Genomic DNA, 20,497 nt, shown 5'->3' with positions numbered 1-20,497 from the left:
TTAATACAAAATTCAGGTATGTAGTTATTCATCAATTTATTAATTTTATTAAGGTTACTTAATCTGTTACTTTGGGTGAATATTAAAGGCTACTCATATGTGAAAAGTGAGCGTGTCACACACACACACACTTAATTGCTGTGTGCAGGTTACCATTTATTGTCATTTATAAAAGGTATTGAGGAGAAAGAGAGGTGAGGGGGTCAGCTTGATATATGGTTGGAATATAAAAGGCTTAGGGCTTGTTGCACAGCTTAACCCAACCAAAATGACTGAGGAACAATGTTGAGTCTTTGTAAATAATGTGGCAGCCTAATAAAAGTAGACTACTAAAACATCTCAGTGATGTATAATATAGTAGACAGTTGACAAATTAAAGAAAAAACCAAGATAAAGTGTAGTAAGGTGTTGAACCAAAACAGCTTCAGTGGTTGTTAAACTGGGTTGAGATCTGGCGACTGTGAAGGCCACAGCATATGATTCACATAACTGTCATCATCAAACCATTCAGTGACCCTTCGTATCCTATGGATGGAGACACTGTCATGTGGTCTCTCCACTCAGTCTTCAGGTTTTAATTTTTCACCATCTGTATATTCACATACGTTCCATTTCCAAGGTCAGGGATACACTGTCACTTCTGTTAACTCTTTATCTACATACAGTATGTAGTGTATGTAATAGATACTGTATGCATATATGTGAATTTAATATGTCTGTAAATGATAAGAACAAGGTTTTTCATGATGGTTCTGAGCTGTATGTATGATGCACATGTGATCAGCTGATGCAGCTGTCATTGTCCTCTCAGACTGAGGCTGCAGACTGGTCCAGCAGCAGCACAGCTGTCACTGTGTGGATTATATGTTGTCATTAGATATTTAGCAATGTTGGACATCCTGAGCCTAATGATCCACACCAGCATCAGCAAACACATCTTATTACAGCACTAATTCAAACGTCCACTGCTCTTATACAAACTTCACTTAGGTGTGTGTATATCATATAGATAATAACAATAGGCAGAAAAGAGCAGAGTAGAAAGAGAGCAGAAAAGTTCTCATAACAAGATGACTGATATATTTTGGGTATAATTCATGAGTTGATTGTCAACTGATTTCTGTCATTCACATCGAATATGTTAATGTTGAGTTTTCATTGTATTGACCGTTGAACCCTGAAAGTGTTACCAGTATGAGTAAACCACATGGTGTTTTATTGATCAATTACAATTACATGTTATGTCCCTCATACATGTTACAAGTCATGTAATGCAAAATGAAACCATCAACAATAATAATAATAATGCTTTCAAACAAAGTGCAGATTTAGAAATATTTTCAAAGACAATAATGTAATATAATATTTTAGGAGCCATCTATTAGCTCTGTATTTATGGTTCTTTATATGTGTAGTCTAGGTCAAGCCATATCACGGGTGGTAGTGTAGAGTAATGGGACAGGTGGAGTCTATATGTGGCACAGGTCCAACAAACCAGCTAATGATTAATGGGTGACGGGGAGATCTCACGGTTTTTACCGCTGTCATGCTGGGCACACAAAAGCTGAGCCAGCCATCGTACCATTTCATTACTTTCATTTCTATATATAAAAGTAATTTACTGTGAACTAAGTTCGTGACTGATCAAAAATTAATTTTGTTTACATGAAATTATAATGCACAATATACCTAATCATAAGCTATGACATACACTCATGTACCTGGGATGAACTGGTACAGTTGCACACCTGGTGGGTCCTGAATGCACCATAGGTGGTACCTCTGTTTACTCCAAATGTCCTTGATACAGAGGGAATCAAGCAATGGGACATCCAGGTTGACATGAGATCCTGGATGAGGAGGGCCGTCTCCTCTGCCCTATGTGTCCTCCTCTGAGAGAGGAGCCTCCACTCCTCCCATGAGATCCTCTGGATCAACTTGGCATCAGTCAGGCCGAACATCCTGTGCTTCCATCTAGCTAGGACCGCTACGCCTATATGAGACGGCAGGTACATCCAGGGTCCACCTCAAAGATGTGGCCTCATTAATCCGGCTGCCATCCTGTAAAGGCCCTCAGAGCCCTCGGGGCAGGTGAGCAATAAGCCCCTGGCCCGTACATGATACCAACATTGGTAACCCAGGTAGCCCTGTGATAAGCAGCACCAGCGAGCTGTGTGTGTAGGTGATGTGGGCGCGGTTTCCCCTACCTGGCTCTGGAGAGTACCACACCTGCATACCATTACCTCATCAACCACTGTACAAATACTCCGGCCTTTCCTCCACTCATCGCCAAATTGTTCAGCAACCACAGTGGTAGCAAGTGCTCTGCAACTTGTAGTTTTTGAACATGTTTTTCATATTCCTGAAACCTTAATGCTTACACCTATTTTTCGCTCTGTGTCCCAGGATTGAGAAGTGTGAGAACAAACCACTACTTTACATCAAAATAAACATGACTTGAGGAATTATAATGAAATAAACTCACTCAACACACTCAAGATAAAGGTGAAATGACAGAAGGAACCAGCTCAGCTGAAGTGCAAACACAGAATGAACTCAGGACACAGAACAAAGAACAATCTAGGCACCTGTATGACCTGCCCAGTTAGCACACCTGTTCTCTTGCTGCTCTTCAGCCCAGCAGTCATGTGACGCCACGTCCAACAGTATGTCTTTATTATCTGTGTAAACATTTATAAAAATGTCCAAAATAAGAGATTAAGTAACCTTAATCAAATTAATAAGTTGATGAATAGCTACATGAACCCCATAAAAATTTCCAGTGTTCATTGGCAATTAATTCCCAATCAGTTGTAGGCTAGCGGAAAACCCCGTTATGAATGATGTTCATTATATGAACAGTTTATTTATTTAGCTTAACTCTCCTTAACGGCTGCAGCCAGCACGTTTGTTCAAAACGCGCAACCTTTATTTTGAAGACGAGCTGTCTCTGTTTCCGGCTCTCCACTTCCGTGTTCAGTTTCCATGAGACAAGTTGGATAATGGAACAAACTAACGTTGTAGTGTGCACGTCTTCATTCTGTGGGACAACAACACACGCAAAACGTTAAGAGCGTTTAGGCAGCATCGGCTAATGAGTTCACAAACGTCAACATACATTTGCACTTAGCACAAATATGACAATGAAATTAGGCAATACCCCCTAAGCTTGCATTTTTCATTGTACAACGTGAACAACTGCAGAAGAATTATACTTAATGCACGGATCTGGGACTCAAATAAACCTTCATCCCTGAATTTAAAAATAAAAACTCCCGTGATGTGCGTTCACATAAGCCAGAGAGTGAACTAAAAATACTGCACAACCCTAACAGCTATTATCACAGACAATACTCACTTGTGTTGGCATGAAATATGTTTTTTTGTAAAGGCAGCCAGCAGCTGGTGCTCCAGTCTGCAGACAGTGTGTACCTCTGTTGTGTGCTTTTCTGGGTGGAGACGGAGGTCCTCCTCCAAAAAACAGTAAGAGGACATACAACACAAAGTCATTCCCCACCACCACAAGCAGAGGACGAATTATCACAGGCGTTGAAACCTGAAAATCGTCCTGTTCTGGTAGTTTTATGTGCCACACATACCGTGCCGTAGTGGACTAGTTTGTTCACGTTACAAATCAAGGTGAGTGCTGAATTAGTTGGTTGTTGTTGTTGTTGTTGTTGTTGTGCAGTTTGTGTAATGAGAGTCAGCCACGAGAACTTCTGCAGAACCACTGGCGTCGCTTATGAAAAACTGAAACATATTATCTTTTAAACCAGCTTCAAAGCAAACCCACCCCCTCGACCGGGGACAACAGGCTGGTGAACACCGATAAATATGGACGGATTTACGGTGCAAAAAAAAAAAACAAAAACGTCACAGTTATGTATTGTCTTTCGGGAGTGACGTGTCTGTTTTAATGTCTCTGTCTGAAGAGTCAGTCCTCAAATAATCTGCTCATGGACTGAGAACAAAACGAGCTCAAAGTGAGGCGTGATCATCACATACAAGCCCAGACATTTTTGTTGTTGTTGTGTTAGAGAGTTAAATTTGAACAGGAACTCGACAACTTCAGTGTCCGCGGCTGTTGGGAGTTTAACCACCTGTAAGTTAACGTTAGCTTATGTTAACGTAAAGTTAGTGTTAGCCTAAGTTAAGATAAGGTTAACGTTAGTCTAAGTTAACGTAAAATTAGCGCAGTGAGCTAAAGAAATGCTGTACGTTAGCTACTTAGCTCAGGCTAGGCCTTTAGCCAACTAACTTCTTACATTTATAAATATGTTTAATTTGAAACCTTCATTTCACGGGGTGTGTAATGTTGTGTACCCATCAGTCACTTTTCCTTTCGTGATCTTTGACTTTACTACGCTTTGTTCTGGGCAGATTTCAAAACAGCATGCAACTTTTAAAACTCAAATTCAACTCTCAGATCAAATGTAAAGCTTAGTTTTCAGCTTTGTGGGATCCTTTCTATTTTGTGAATATGGAGTAATTAAAAAACAAAATACAGTACGGAAGCTGTTAATAATACTACTTAAAACTTAGGGCATCAGTTTAAGTTTAGAAAATCTGTCTCTGCTATGTGTATTTTAACTTGTTGTAAAGCTGTGTGAAAGATTGTGAACAGGTCTGCCTTGTTTTGGGATCAGCAGCAGCACCCAAAGCAAGCTCCTTTTATTTTCTTAACACTGTGTACTTGTTACAGCCCCGTTCCTAACATTTACACAGTTAGGGCCAGTTTGTCACATATAAAACATACATAATATGACATATATAATATGCAACCATGTCACAATCACATTGCATTTGAAAGTTAAAGCTGCTCATACATGTATCAGGTAGAATGAGGTGAGACTATTAACTTCAATAAAAAACCTGTAAGGATGCCAGGGAGAAAATTATTTTGGGTATCAGCATCGTTGTTAGATGTAATTTCCCTACAGATCCCTGTACTAAACTGTATTTGTGTTTATTATGCATTACAGTCTTTTTTTGGTAATTGAGTCTGTCATTTACTTTCCCAGAGACATGAGTCAGGCAGAGCAGGTGCCTGAGGACGTGCCTGCATACCTAGAAGATGAGCCAGTAGCTACAGGTAAGTAAAGCTTAATTGCAAAATTCTTTTGTAACCTAGATTTAGCACAAATTCTAATCAGAAATGTTCTGATCTCTGTTGAATTAGTGTTTTGAGAGATTTTGGTGGTCTTACTTTTGAATGGCAGCACAAGTGTAAATATGTTAAAACACTGCACTTTTTGACCATTTTCAGCTTAGTTGGTTATAAAACTCAACAAAACTAAAGGTGCATCCCAAACTTGTGTAAAAGGTAAATTAATGATTCCATGTTTTTGAAAGATCTTTTTTACTTGAATGCTTTCCTCTTCAGTTACCAAACGTAAAGCGTATCGTAATCATTGTGCAAGCATCTAATCTACATTAAGACAAACAAGAGGAAACCGTGTCATGTAATGATGAAAAGAGTAGCTGTTGCATAGCAATTTTTATGATTAGTAATAATTTAAGTCATTTTTAAAAAAAATAGATATTCTATATTTTTGTTATTGTCAGCAAATCCAATGAAAAATACAAAACGACCAATGAACTGATTGTCGTAACAAGTAGAATTGTCTGTGTAGCCAATGCCTCATATGGATTATTTCTCTGTCCCATAGATGTCCACTGTAGTTAAAAAAGAAAACACATGAATGAGCCACATTGTTGCGCTGGGTTCCTTCTTTGCGATAAACACAGACACTTTAGTTTGTTTTGTGCACCATGCTCCTGCTGTAAATACTCACTGGCACACCAAATGTGTATTAATAAGCAGCTGAAAATAGGCCCCAACAAATGACGACACAGACAGGGTAGAAACCTTAGAAAGTACTGAGAGACTGTTTTTTTCTTTTTGTTGGACTTGGAAGATGAACTAATTTCAAAATCATATGCATCAATCTAACATCATTATCATGGTTGGCATATTGTGTACTATTCATTTGTTAGGTGTCGTACCTCTGCCATAAAACAATCTGAGAAGGCCTCTGAGGAATATGACCAATCATTTGAATCTTAAAATTCAACTTTTGTTGTTTTAAATCAGACAACAACAAGGACCACCCACAGACACAGCCTGGCATGTTCAGCAGGTTGGCGGGGGGCTTGTACGGTGCCACCAAGGGAGCTCTTGGAGCTACGGTGGGCGGTGTGACCTGGATAGGAGGAAAGAGTCTGGACCTCACCAAGACCGCTGTCAGTTCTGTAGTCGCTGTGCCTGCCATGGGAGTGGGGCTGGTTAAAGGAGGAGTGTGTGCCGTAGCCGGAGGCGTGACTTCTGTCGGCTCTGCGGTGGTTAGCAAAGTTCCCATAGGAGGATGCAAAAAGAAGGACAAGTCTGACTGACGGAGAGAGGCGGAGAGTGAACGCACACAGCTGAGTTGTGTGAGCTCACACTGTGTTGTAGGATTCATGAACAGGAAAAGATCTAAAGAGGACTCAAAACTTCAGTGTACTGAACTCAGATACAGTTCAGTGTACACATTTTGGTGAGGGGTCTGTGCTTCATTTATTTCTTTTGTTTGTTTGTTTGTTTGTGTGTTGGTAAACCCACATTCATACAATTATGTGGCATGGACCTGCAAACCAAGAAGTAACAAAGACTGTCCGACTGTTAAAGGAAAACACTCCAAACTATTATCACCTGTGCCTCAAATTGTTCAAAATGTCAATTTTTCATGTTTGATAATAAGCTACAATGCTGTTTTCACTGCAAACTGTTGTACTTGTCACATTAGTTAACTTTAGTGCAGGAGAACAGCTCAGAGTGTAAATGTGCTTAAATTTCACTTGCAAGACAATCAGTGATCAATGATGATCTATAACTGGCATGATATATTTCACACTCCAGTTAATCACCTTTGTTCACAAATGAACAAATAAGTCTGATCAAAGACGTGATTTGAAAAGAACAATCCAGTTTCATATCTAAATCACTTGCTGGCTGTGGGTATTTGTGGGAATTATTGGGACAGTTTCAGTTTTCCTTTGAATTATGTTGCCCTCTGGCTTTTATTTTGTCAGCTCTATGGAAGGCAACTCGTGGGCTACTGTTTATACAGAATCCAATTCACTAAAATAAATATTGTGACACAATATGAAAGTTAGAAGATTATGATTACAGTGAACTTTATTTCCAGTTACAGTGTTAACTGATTCACTGTGACTATACTAGTTGAGTTTGTTGAATCACATTTTACGCGTTACACTTCTTTTGACTAACTATATGTTTTGTTAGTTACTGTGACATGTCGGTTAACATTGTTCTCAGATCAAAGTCTCTTAACATGTCTCCTTGGAAAAATAAAACTGCCATAGACGCTTGATGATGCCATAAATTTCTGCTACTGTACCAAAGAAGTTTAGTTCTCAACCCTAACATTTCTCTAATGCTCTTCCATATTGCTTAGAGTCACTGTTTACTGTTGTAGCAATTTGATGGCTGGATTTTTTGGATGATACAGTCTATATTTCAAGTGTCAGCTACATTTTAAGATGACAAACCTGTGAAAGTACATTTAAGAAAGATAATTAAAAACAATACCGTTTTTGTAAATGTAAAATGTCAAGGCAAGGCTTGATGGATGATTTTGTGGTTGTATCAGTGTTTTATCAGCTTGTTCAAATAAAACATACGCTGAAGGTTGTGTGTGTACCGTCTTGTTTTCTGTAAGTTACTAAAGTAGACTTACAAAAACACTTCATATGAAACTACTGTAAACATTTTTTTTCTTCTCCTGAATGACCGTAACATTAAACATTTTGGTTCAATAGTAAGTCCAAAGTATTTACACACATTTCATTTCAGAACCTGATCTGCATCTTCAAACCTCAATTTGTAAATTTGTAAATGTATTCATATTTTGTAGACTAACATTTATTGTTTAAAACAGCTTTAGAATCAATTAAATTATCTTTTTTTTTTTTTTATTTATTGCAGCTGAAGATTGTTGAAGTAATGTTGAAAATAATTTTTCTACAGCCAATACTAAAGTGATATTTAATTTGAATTTTTTCAGTAGTTTGTTTGTGTCTTGGTTGTACAAAAACCTCTACCATATATATTTCATCATGTTAACTGTAATCTTAATCTATCTTTAAATATAAAACTTTCTTAACAGTGTTCTCTCCTCAACTTTAGAAAATAATTCAACTTGAGATTTATGCAAAACAAAAGTCAGTAGACTGTGAAAAATATCAGTGGGAGAGGAATTTAAAATATTTCATTTTTGAAATGAAATTAAGTGGCGCACAGTTGATAATGTCTGCGATACTGTATTCAGCACACTATTTATTTGAAATAGTGAGGTACAATCTGTTTTAATGGAGCACTGTTTATACTAAATACTACATCCAATTAATACTACAAAAAATATGTAAATGCATTTATAATCAAAAATAAGGATACAGCCCTTTTATATTCCTTCTGAAAATTAGACTTTATCCCTAAATGTTTGGATATTGTTAATATACCATAGGTCCTGTCATTATTGGTTAAGGTCTGCTGACCAGGTGAAACAAATACAGTACTGGTAAGATTACATGAATTTTTATTTTTTATCAGTTTTACATTTATAATAAATGAATTCTGAGATCACATCAAGACAACTACATCAAATGGAATTGCTACTATTTGCTAGTTACAGTAAACATTAATAACAACAAAAATATATTGTATTTTTGTTTTAGGAGAGTCATTTTAAAACCATAAGTTAAGCACTGCTGCCAGCCCTTCCTGTATGTTAGAATGTCACTGACAATTAATTAAAAAAAAAATATTATGTACAAAAATAATCAGAAAGTATATACAGCATATAAAAGCCAATATTTTTTAATATAAATTTGACTTCAATAGGGGGTCCAGTTCATGCTTTTGACACTTTGACACTTAAGATCTTTGGCATACATTACAATATATGTCAGTTTGATCTTTCACCATGAATAACTGAACCATGTTAATGCTACAGATGTTAATAAATGGTCTACTACTACTGGTTTACTAAATGTTCTCAACTAAATTCTTCAGCTAGGCGCTCTGTGCTGGTTGCTGCACAATGTTCACAGGTCCAACAGAAGCCACAACCTTTGGCTCACCTTTCCTCTGGTCCACAGCCTCGACATCTCTCCCTACACACAGACAAACAAAGATGGTTAGATTTATGAGCATATTCCTCCTGAATTCTGCAGATTATGAATTCATTTCTTACTTTTTCTGAAGCATGATGGTTCACAGGAGCGGCCCAGAGCAGCAGTGCACACAGCTGTGCTACAGTGAATGTACACCTGAACAAGAACAACAATGTTGACAGGGCAATATGGACATATTTCATTGCAGCAGTTTCTCATCACTTGCTATATACATTACCTGCTCCTTCAGGGGCACTAATGAGCGGCCCTCCAGGAACGTAAACATTTTGAAAATGAAACGCCTGTAGTGACTTGGGTAGGCCAGACCAGAGGATTGATCGACTGGAACCAGTGAGGACAAGTAGCGATCATCCCTGTTTGGACACCTGTATGGAGAGCAAATTAAATCAAGGCAACAGCAGTGAAATTTAACTGACCGAAGAAGTCAGTGTTTGGTATTCATTTCCCTATTCACTGTTCCTTGTGAGCAGACCTGACCAAAGTTTAATCTAAACTTAAACATGTTGTGTGTAAATTACATGTGTAAATTGGTGTTTTAGTTACCCATCGATCAGAATGTCCCACTGGGGCAGACTATGAGGGTTGGAGCTTGTGGTTGTCCAACAGCGACCAAGAGTCAGGACAAGGTTTGGATCTGTTTTGTCAAGGAGTTGAACCTCCACGTACACAGGGTCCCTCAGTACTTTGGTCACAGGGTAGTCTGCATCCGTGTAGAAAGAGTTGTAGGCCACATCCACTGTAAGAGCAGAGTTATTAGTTAATATGACGACCAACATTATGAAATGATTTATAAATGCAGCAACACAGCCAGGCTGACACACACTTACATTCATTACAACCCTTTGTGTGGCATTGCCCATTAGCCAACATCAGGTGTACTTGGATGGGTCCCAAAGCAGCAGCTGGTAGAGGAGGATCTTGCAAAGGTAATACCTCTGCAACCACAGTTTCAACAGAAGTACCAATGTACCTACACTTGAAGAGCAATCTGCCAAGAGAAAATTGGCATTATGTGGTTTTAATTTTTATGTTGTGTTTTTGTTTGTTCTTACTTGTAACACTGTAATGCTCTAAAAAATGATCACCTACTCATAATAGCTGTCCCTGGTAACGGCTCCATGGTCGCCAATTCCTACTTCATATGAGGAGGACATCCTGTTCTCATAGATTATTACACCAGGCTCCTCCTACAAAAGACAAAATGGCATTTTATGGTGAAACCACGCACAAGCCTAATTTATAGCTGATTTCATTTGTTGAAAATAAATACAGAATAGATGTTAGAAAATCAAGGTCTTACCATAATAACAGAGCCACAGGTGGTAACAGGAAACTGGTAGATGGCAAAGTCTGAATTAGAGTCAACGTGTGTGCAGCCCTGACCTCCCCCCAGCAGAGAGACTGACTCAAGGTCAATGTGGGGCAGAGTGGCATCTCTGGCCACTACCACAATAAACTGGGCATCCTTGGTGCACTGGACAGTCACTAGTGGCACAAATACAGGCTTTAATAAGTTGAGTGGTTAGATATTATTGATCAAATGTAAATAGCATAAACATCTTTTTACCATATTGTTTTGACTATAAAAGTGCTTTGAGTTTTTATATCCTCCATTGTAGTTTGCAATAGTCTATTTAATCAATTAGTATAAGGCAAGCAGAAAAAAGTTAATGTGCTCTTTCTAAAGAGAATGATAGCCCTCAAAAACTCACCTGTTTTTCCAAAGTAGCAATGTCGGCCATCAAAGCAGCAGTTTATGGCTTCACATCCAGCAGCAGAGATATCAGGACCTCCGCATGTGATTCTCACTCTTTGTGCCACTTCACAACTCTGGGCAGGTGGTTGCTTTCGTATCTGTGGCACTGCAGGGTGCTGTGGTTGAGGGATCTTTGGCTCCTGGGGAGACTGATCATGGCTACGTTGAGGATATTTAGGAAACGTTGGTGGTGGAACAGGTAGAAGAACCTCAGGACGTGGATGAAACTTTGGCGTCTGAGCAGGAGGAAGAACCTCAGGACGTGGATGAAACTTTGGCGTCTGAGCAGGAGGAAGAACCTCAGGACGTGGATGAAATTTTGGCGTCTGAGCAGGAGGAAGAACCTCAGGACGTGGATGAAACTTTGGCGTCTGAGCAGGAGGAAGAACCTCAGGACGTGGATGAAACTTGGGCAGCGGAGCTGGTTGGACCTTTGGCACTTGATTATATTGAGGGGTCTTTGGTGGTGGAGGAAGCAGAACCTGTGGAGGTTCAGGACGAGGAAGCTTTGGTGCCTGAGGAGGTGGAGCACCCTTAGACATTGGTGCTGCAGCGTTCTGCCACATTGAGCCCTGAGCCTCTACAATTGTCCCAACAAAGCTTCCAAGCAGTGCAAGTGCCACCAAAGAGGTGGCACTCCAACGCTTTTCCATGGTTTCACAGCCGTCTAACCTTGGCAGTCCCCAAGTGTACCTCTTATGTGTGCTGCCACATTTATATGTGACCAGACTTGATGTTTAGAAAACCTTACCTCCAAGACCAAATAACCACCAATCAGGGCTTCCCATCTTTCACAAGACACCTATAAGCTTCAGGGGTGTATTGTGTATTACAGTGTTTGTTAGCCTTTTGGCAGCTTCACAAGATCAGTTGTATGGGTGGGACAAGAGGATGAAACACGTGTCCTATCAGATCAGGTCACTGAGGTGGATGACAGTTTGACATTAAATTATTTATTGACAAATCCAACGTTTGGGTCACAAAAACCTTTTCAAAGGTCTTTGCGGCCTGAAGCTTTATTTGTCACCAAATGTTTATTTTGCTAGTGCAAAATGGCGAACATACAGAATTGATTTTGTGATAAAGTTTGCCATAAAAATCACTTGAGCCCAAATCAGGTCAGGCTGTATTTTTTACTTGGCTACTGTGTATTCTGTTAGGAACATATTCACTCATGCTGCCTGTATTTTTTTTTACAACCATGTTGCAGTTTGGTGAGTTTTAAACCAAGAGTTTTAAATCAGCTGTAAGACAAACATGCTGCAATGGTTCCTCAATCTCTAGTCTCGAAGACCTTTCTAAATATGACTCTATACAGTATTGCATAATTATTACGGGGGGGGGGGGGTTATAAGAGCCACAGTGCTACAAATAAGGTAGAATAAAATAAAATAGAACATTCTAAATTGATTAAAATAATCAATAAAATAAAAATCAGGAGAATGACATTGTACAATAATTGTTTTTTAAAAGCTTAAAGTAAATTCAAACCCCAAGCCCTGAGAAAGCACACCTATAAAAATGTGTCTTAAATAGGGATTTAAATGAGGATAAGGATCTCGCTTGTCTAATCTCCTCAGGCACGTTGTTCCAAAGTGCTGCGGCCCTAACAGAAAAGCCTGGTTGACAAGTTGCCTGCAATGGGCTCCAGCTTCAACATTTATTATGTAGGCTGATTTGAGTGATAAGATAGTTAGCTAATAGTAGCTGACTACTAATTAAACACCTCATCCCAGCTATTGCTAGTAGTCAAACATAATGAATGCTTTTGAAATTATATCTGGCTGACTTTGTCATACAAAATAATACGTTTGATTTTACCAAGGTTTCAGACATGATTCAGTTTATGACTACATAGCTGGAAGTAATTGAGCCAGCAAAATATCCTAAGTCTTAAAAACTAACATCAGTGCACATCTGGCCAAAGTTATTTAGCTAATAACAAATAGGCTTTTTGCCTGTTTAAGTCCAAACTCACAAATGACACATCAGACATAGGTCCTTTTGGTAATACTACAATAATATGAATAAAGCACAATGTTTTTAAAATGTAATTAATCACACATATTGAGAAAAATATGACCTTGTGTGCAGAGACTTTAAACTTCTGATTAAAACAATAAGTGTGATAACATTTAGTGAATGAAATCAAAGTCTTACAGTATTGATTCTTTTTCTGGGAGTATTATGGAAACAGGTCTCATACATTTTTCAGGAAAATGAACCTGTTTAGCACATACCTACATAGGATCAGAGGTGGAAAGTAAGAAAATTGCTCAAGTACTGTACTTATACTTTTTTGTATATATCAAGAAAGAGGACTGAGGCTCCATCAGAGCTGAAGAGAACTGAGTCCTCTTTCAAATTAACTCACAATGCAAAAACAACTGAGTATCTTTTCTGTTGGTCCACTTCAAGAGGAATGTGTTTGGTTTGTTTAAAAAGGACTTTATCTGGAAACACCCTAAAATTCTATTGCTTCTGACTGTTTCTCTGAGTCATCATTTCACAATTAAATATAGCCAAAATCACAGCACAGTCTTTGTGTTTAACTTAGGGTGTGTTTGGTAATTTTGTCAACAACGTTATAAAATCAGGATCTTAGCAGCAGCTTTGAAATGATTTGAAAGTGACTGTTGGTTCACATGTAGTCTTAATAGGCCGTGTTAGAGTCACTGTTTCACTCGTTCTGTTGTCTGACAAAAGAAATAGCAAAACATTAAATGAGAATGGCTTTATTTGGAATTCAGTTGTGTTAAAATACTGTATATATGAGCCCAGAGAGTAGGAGAGAAGCAAACACATAAAGGGCTGAAACTGGCTGACATTAGGAAGAATGCAAATTGTCTAATGCAGACCAGCCATACACTATGTTTTGACGTGTTGTGTTACAATAATTACTTTTACTTTTGACAATTATAACAGCGTTTTGCCACTAATATGCTGCATTTTTACTAGCAAAAGTAAAATGTCAAATGCAGGACTCTTGTTTGTGTTTTCATATTGCGGCACAACTGTATTTTTTTTAACTTACTGCATATAAAGGGTCTTCCACCACTGTACAAGATAAATCTTTATTGATTGATTTTGCCAATATCATACTTTGTATTACTGGTATACACTTGGTGTGTTTGCTGGCAAATAGGCTACTGTAAATACACATTGGTGCGATGACATGAATCTTGAGTGAAAATAGTCAGTTTCAAAGATTCAGGCCATGTCAGGACGGTTAGGGCCGATAGAAAACCAACAGCTCGTTTATGGTGAACATTTCGGCAAAAAAGAAATGAATGATAAATTGTTTCATTTGCATCTTTTATATCTATCAGACATTCTAAACAAAGTTCAGTATTAATACCAACATTGAACATTTATTACTTCACTGATTCCAAACAATTAATCAAAAAGTCATGTGCTATAGATTCAGTCCATCTGTTGTATCTCCTGCGCATCTTGGAATGACCTGCAGTTATTTAGGTACTCTTGTTCAATGTAATGTAATCAAAATCAATACCATACATTCTTTGTGGAGTTTAAAATACCTTTTAATTGACATTTTTTGTTAAAACTGTGACAGACAGGAGTTGATTTAACAATATTATTATTTTCAGTGCTGTAATTAGTTGTGGTATTGTGCTAAATTGTAATATATTGAGAGATGTTTCTAATTTTCTGTTTGCCTCCTTTATGTAAATGAAGGCTGGTAAAACAATAGAAACACTTCAATTAGTATACATACATACAAAGTGTCAACAAGCACTAAAAAATATGCAAAAATGATTTATTAAGGGTAATTGTATTTTATTGCATTAGACTGTTAAGGTGTTTGAAATAATCTGGTAAGCCATTGTGTTTTGTAAAATGATCTTTCAGAGCACGTCATAGCCAATTTTCTTGAATAACCACTTGACGGCAGTAATTTGAGGATCCTCCTGCAGAACACTTTTGGCTCGTTACTAGTCATTTTGCAAATACAAACACAAATATGTATGATACATTGTCATTTTCATTTCATACCACAAATAACTGAGCCATGTTAATGCTACAGATGTTAATAAATGGTCTACTACTACTGGTTTACTAAATGTTCTCAACTAAATTCTTCAGCTAGGCGCTCTGTGCTGGTTGCTGCACAATGTTCACAGGTCCAACAGAAGCCACAACCTTTGGCTCACCTTTCCTCTGGTCCACAGCCTCGACATCTCTCCCTACACACAGACAAACAAAGATGGTTAGATTTATGAGCATATTCCTCCTGAATTCTGCAGATTATGAATTCATTTCTTACTTTTTCTGAAGCATGATGGTTCACAAGAGCGGCCCAGAGCAGCAGTGCACACAGCTGTGCTACAGTGAATGTACACCTGAACAAGAACAACAATGTTGGCAGGGCAATATGGACATATTTCATTGCAGCAGTTTCTCATCACTTGCTATATACATTACCTGCTCCTTCAGGGGCACTAATGAGCCGGGGTCCACGAAGGTAAACATTTTGAAAATGAAACGCCTGTAGTGACTTGGGTAGGCCAGACCAGAGGATTGACCGACTGGAACCAGTGAGGACAAGTAGCGATCATCCCTGTATGGACACCTGTATGGAGAGCAAATTAAATCAAGGCAACAGCAGTGAAATTCAACTGACCGAAGAAGTCAGTGTTTGGTATTCATTTCCCTATTCACTGTTCCTTGTGAGCAGACCTGACCAAAGTTTAAACTAAACTTAAACATGTTGTGTGTAAATTACATGTGTAAATTGGTGTTTTAGTTACCCATCGATCAGAATGTCCCACTGCGGCAGACTATGAGGGTTGGAGGTTGTGGTTGTCCAACAGCGACCAAGAGTCAGGACAAGGTTTGGATCTGTTTTGTCAAGGAGTTGAACCTCCACGTACACAGGGTCCCTCAGTACTTTGGTCACAGGGTAGTCTGCATCCATGTAGAAAGAGTTGTAGGCCACATCCACTGTAAGAGCAGAGTTATTAGTTAATATGACGACCAACATTATGAAATGATTTATAAATGCAGCAACACAGCCAGGCTGACACACACTTACATTCATTACAACCCTTTGTGTGGCATTGCCCATTAGCCAACATCAGGTGTACTTGGATGGGTCCCAAAGCAGCAGCTGGTAGAGGAGGATCTTGCAAAGGTAATACCTCTGCAACCACAGTTTCAACAGAAGTGCCGATGTACCTACACTGGAAGAGCAATCTGCCAAGAGAAAATTGGCATTATGTGGTTTTAATTTTTATGTTGTGTTTTTGTTTGTTCTTAATTTTAACACTGTAATGCTCTAAAAAATGATCACCTACTCATAATAGCTGTCCCTGGTAATGGCTCCACGGTCGCCAATTCCTACTTCATATGAGGAGGACATCCTGTTCTCATAGATTATTACACCAGGCTCCTCCTACAAAAGACAAAATGGCATTTTATGGTGAAACCGCGCACAAGCCTAATTTATAGCTGTTTTCATTTGTTGAAAATAAATACAGAATAGATGTTAGACAATCAAGGTCTTACCATAATAACAGAGCCACAGGCGGTAGCAGGAAACTGGTAGATGGCAAAGTCTGAATTAGAGTCAACGTGTGTGCAGCCCTGACCTCCCCCCAGCAGAGCGACTGACTCAAGGTCAATGTGGGGCAGAGTGGCATCTCTGGCCACTACCACAATAAACTGGGCATCCTTGGTGCACTGGACAGTCACTAGTGGCACAAATACAGGCTTTAATAAGTTGAGTGGTTAGATATTATTGATCAAAGAAAATGTAACAAGACTACAGCCATGTAAGTGACTATTTGAGGGTTTATATATGGTACAGCTCTGTTAATATTAACATGCTAAGACGCTCATAATGACAATTTAAATATGTTGATGTTCACCATGCTCACCAGCTTAGTTTAGCATGGTAACATGCACACATTTGGTAATTATTACCAACTAAAGTACAGCTAAATCTGATGGGAATGACAGTTTTACAGGTATTGGACAAAATTAAATTTTCACCTGATGGTCAGAGCGGAATTTTATACAGCAAACGTTTATCAAAGTTAAACACATCAAAGAATAATTTTAATAATTTATTGTATTGTGCTGAAGGATGCCAAATCAGGTGATATCTTGGCCTCATTAGTAAGGTAAGTGTAATATTATGAGTATGATACAAGGTTACTGAGGAAAAGGTTCTAAAAGCTTAACCAAAGTACTGCATCATATTTTTGAAAACAAAAAATGGCAAATACATAAAGTTGAATGTACAATAAGATTTATGTCATCCATTGCTGATACAAATGATACAGTATTTACTGAATATAATCAGAGAGTAATAACAGCCAAAAACCCACCTGCTTTTCCGAAGTAGCACTGTCGCCCATCAAAGCAGCAGCTAATGGCTTCACATGCAGCAGCAGAGATATCAGGACCTCCACAGGGGACTCTCACATTTGGTGCCACCTCACAACTCTGAAAAATAGGCTGCTTTGAACCAGTGGACGGGTAAATGGAAGGGTCCTGTGGAGATGTATGTTGTTTCGGTTGCTGTGGATCATATGGTTTCTGTGGTAGAAGGACATCTGGATCCGACTTATAATTGGAGACTCCTCGAGGCTGAAACTTTGGTGCTTGAGGATATTGAGCACGCCTTGGGGGAGGAGGAGGTGGAAGAACCTGTGGTTGAGCAGGTCGGGTCTGGGGTATATTAGGATAATGAGGAACCTTTGGTGGCGGAGGAGGTTGGATCTGTGGCACGTGAGAATATTGTGGAACCCTTTGAGGCGGAGGAGGTTGGACCTTTGGCACGTGAGAATATTGTGGAACCTTTTGAGGCGGAGGAGGTTGGATCTGTGGCACGTGAGAATATTGTGGAACCTTTTGAGGCGGAGGAGGTTGGACCTTTGGCACGTGAGAATATTGTGGAACCTTTTGAGGCGGAGGAGGTTGGATCTGTGGCACGTGAGAATATTGTGGAACCCTTTGAGGCGGAGGAGGTTGGATCTGTGGCACGTGAGAATATTGTGGAACCCTTTGAGGCGGAGGAGGTTGGATCTGTGGCATGTCAGAATATTGGGGAACCTTTTGAGGCGGAGGAGGTTGGATCTGTGGCTCGTGAGAATATTGGGGAACCTTTTGAGGCGGAGGAGGTTGGATCTGTGGCACGTCAAAATATTGTGGAACCTTTTGAGGCGGAGGAGGTTGGATTTTTGGATAATGAGGAAATTGTGGTGAAGGAGGTGAAACCTGGGGTACTTGAGGACGTGGAACAGCCTTTGGTGGTGAAGGAGGTGAAACCTGGGGTACTTGAGGACGTGGAACAGCCTTTGGTGGTGAAGGAGGTGAAACCTGATGTACTTGAGGACGTGGAACAGCCTTTGGTGGTGAAGGAGGTGGAGGAACATATTGTTGATCACGATATGGAACAATCGGTGGTAATTGACCATACGGAGGAGACCTTTGCGGTGGAGAAGGTTGGAACTGTGGAATTTGTTGGTATTGAGGATCCTTTGGTGGTGGAGCAGGCTGATGGGTCTGTGGTGCCTGAGGAGGTGGAGCACCCTTAGCTCCAGCGTTCTGCCACATTGAGCCCTGAGCTTCTACATTTGTCCCAACAAAGCTGCCAAGCAGTGCAAGTGCCACCAAAGAGGTGGCACTCCAACGCTTTTCCATGGTTTCACAGTCGTCTAACCTTGGCAGTCCCCAAGTGTATCTCTTATGTGTGCTGCCACATTTATATGTGACCAGACTTGTTGTTTAAAAAACCCCACCTCCAAAACCAAATAACCACCAATCGGGGCATTATGTAATGTTTGATAAGCCTTTGGCTGCTTCACATGATCAGTTGTATGGGTGCAACATGGGGCTGAAACACGTGTTTTTCCTATCAGATCAGGTCACTGGCGTGGATGACAGTTTGACATTAAAATATATATTTGCAAGTCCAACATTTGGGTCACAAAAACCTTTTCAAAGGTCTTTGCGGCCTGAAGCTGTATTTGTCACATTTATTTGTGTGTTTTTTTTTTTTTTTTTTTTGCAAATGCACAATGACTTGATTTGGTTTAGGTAGCAATTTGTCTTACAGCTATAACTTAAGAGTCAAAGGTTTAGATGACACTGAGACGGAGGACAAGAAAGAACACTTGGGACATCTATATCCTCAGAATCTGTTTTGACATAATAGTTTTGACATACTATGCCAAACTGAACTTCATTTTACCTGCCGAAATAGACTGGTGGTTGCAGTAGCAGATAGATTTGCACTGTAAAAGGGGAGATTACTGGGCGTAACTCTAACCCTTGTAAAGAACAATAAATTAAATCTCTATAGCCCTACTTAAAGAGTATATAACCTTTCTAAACAGGTACCTTTTAGGCTCCAAGTAGAAATTACAGAATTATATGGAATTTCCCTTGAATTTGAAAGACTCTCTGGTTTCGGTTGCTTTAAAGACATCATCATGAAACAAACTGCCTGAGGGCAAGTGGAACATGACTACAAGGAGGAAACAAAAACGTGACACCTGTTGCGGAACGGTTTATTTAATTCTCATTTTACTTTTGTGATGAGACCAGTGAAGTAACTGTCTATGACATGTAGCATAACAGTAGCCAAGTATTGAAAACTCAAGTCAGCAAACTAATGTTTGTTACACATAAATATCAAATTGAAGTATGCTAACATTATCCAGCATAAGCAGCTGGTCATATCAGACCATGTAAGGCTGTACATGATCTGGTATGACCATGCAGCAAAGCTCCTGAGTGTACACGTAACTGCACAATAATTCCTTTTGCTCACAAAACAAACTGCCAACAATTGTCAGGTAAGTTTAACTGTAAAGCTAGAGATTTAAAAAAAAAAAAAAAAAAAAATCCATGCAATACTTGTGTTTGACCATGTCGTGGAGCTATTTCCTTTGTCTCTGCCACAAGCGCCATGGATACATTACAGATGGACTGCTATTGACACCTGCTAAATAAGGGCTAGATTTTTAATTTATTAACAGCAGACCAGCTGCAGAAATTGTCACCTTCATTTCAAGTCTTGATACCCTGATCAAGGGTGACACCTGACAGTTGTGTTTGTTTGACACTGACAATAGCCTATATGGGTGAAAGGATGATTTCCTTGCCCCTTACTATTACATTTCAGAGAGATATGTAGTTTTTACTTTACATATATTTGAGAGGAGCTGCATAGATTATTTGGATTTTACATAGGTTATATACAATTATATATTATTTTATATAGGCTGTATTTTTGTATTTTATGTACATTCAGGTCTCTGAATGAGATAAAATTAATTTAAAATAAAAGGATGTCTTGTAATAGTCAGACAATATAACAATAACGATGTCTTTTACTTTTGATAATATATTTTGTTGCTATTTAAGAACATTTTAAATGCAGGACGTTACTTAGAACTGAGTATTTTTCCATATTAGTTTTAGTACTTTTACTGCAGTAAAGGAACTGAATAGGCCTACTACTTCCACCACTGCAGGCTTTTGTTACACATTAGAGTAGTTTTACATGGTTTA

At 39.0% G+C, this 20,497-nt stretch overlaps 2 protein-coding genes, 1 long non-coding RNA gene and 1 pseudogene across 4 annotated transcripts; 1 reads left to right on the top strand and 3 right to left on the bottom strand.

The window, feature by feature from the left end:
- Positions 1–1,193: 1,193 nt before the first annotated feature.
- LOC130176879 (uncharacterized) lies at positions 1,194–3,495 on the bottom strand. The gene is made up of 2 exons (XR_008828928.1): positions 3,359–3,495; positions 1,194–3,040 (listed from the first exon to the last, which is right to left on the bottom strand). It is a non-coding gene; the product is annotated as an uncharacterized LOC130176879 (long non-coding RNA).
- On the top strand, positions 3,486–7,693 carry tmem263 (transmembrane protein 263). 2 transcript variants are annotated; one of them, XM_056388280.1, is made up of 3 exons: positions 3,486–3,639; positions 5,022–5,092; positions 6,095–7,693. In XM_056388280.1, the coding sequence occupies exons 2-3, from the start codon at positions 5,026–5,028 to the stop codon at positions 6,391–6,393; spliced, it is 366 nt and encodes a 121-aa protein (XP_056244255.1). In that variant the 5' UTR covers positions 3,486–3,639; positions 5,022–5,025; the 3' UTR covers positions 6,394–7,693. The 2 variants fall into 2 exon arrangements, with proteins under 2 accessions (XP_056244255.1, XP_056244254.1); XM_056388279.1 differs by lacking the exon at positions 3,486–3,639 and adding an exon at positions 3,705–4,102.
- Positions 7,694–9,012: 1,319 nt separating this feature from the next.
- On the bottom strand, positions 9,013–11,604 carry LOC130176211 (zona pellucida sperm-binding protein 4-like). Its single transcript, XM_056387161.1, has 8 exons — positions 10,908–11,604; positions 10,496–10,680; positions 10,285–10,382; positions 10,023–10,183; positions 9,739–9,931; positions 9,413–9,560; positions 9,255–9,330; positions 9,013–9,174 (listed from the first exon to the last, which is right to left on the bottom strand). Exons 1-8 carry the CDS (start codon positions 11,602–11,604, stop codon positions 9,074–9,076), a joined length of 1,659 nt encoding a protein of 552 aa, XP_056243136.1. The 3' UTR covers positions 9,013–9,073.
- A 2,444-nt stretch (positions 11,605–14,048) lies between these two features.
- Positions 14,049–18,358, bottom strand: LOC130176416 (zona pellucida sperm-binding protein 4-like; annotated as a pseudogene).
- Positions 18,359–20,497: the final 2,139 nt, after the last annotated feature.

Source organism: Seriola aureovittata, chromosome 10, assembly GCF_021018895.1.
Source record: "Seriola aureovittata isolate HTS-2021-v1 ecotype China chromosome 10, ASM2101889v1, whole genome shotgun sequence".
Classification (NCBI taxonomy): domain Eukaryota; kingdom Metazoa; phylum Chordata; class Actinopteri; order Carangiformes; family Carangidae; genus Seriola; species Seriola aureovittata.
Note: the sequence above shows the minus strand (reverse complement) of the source record. Positions and strands in the feature narration are given on the sequence as shown.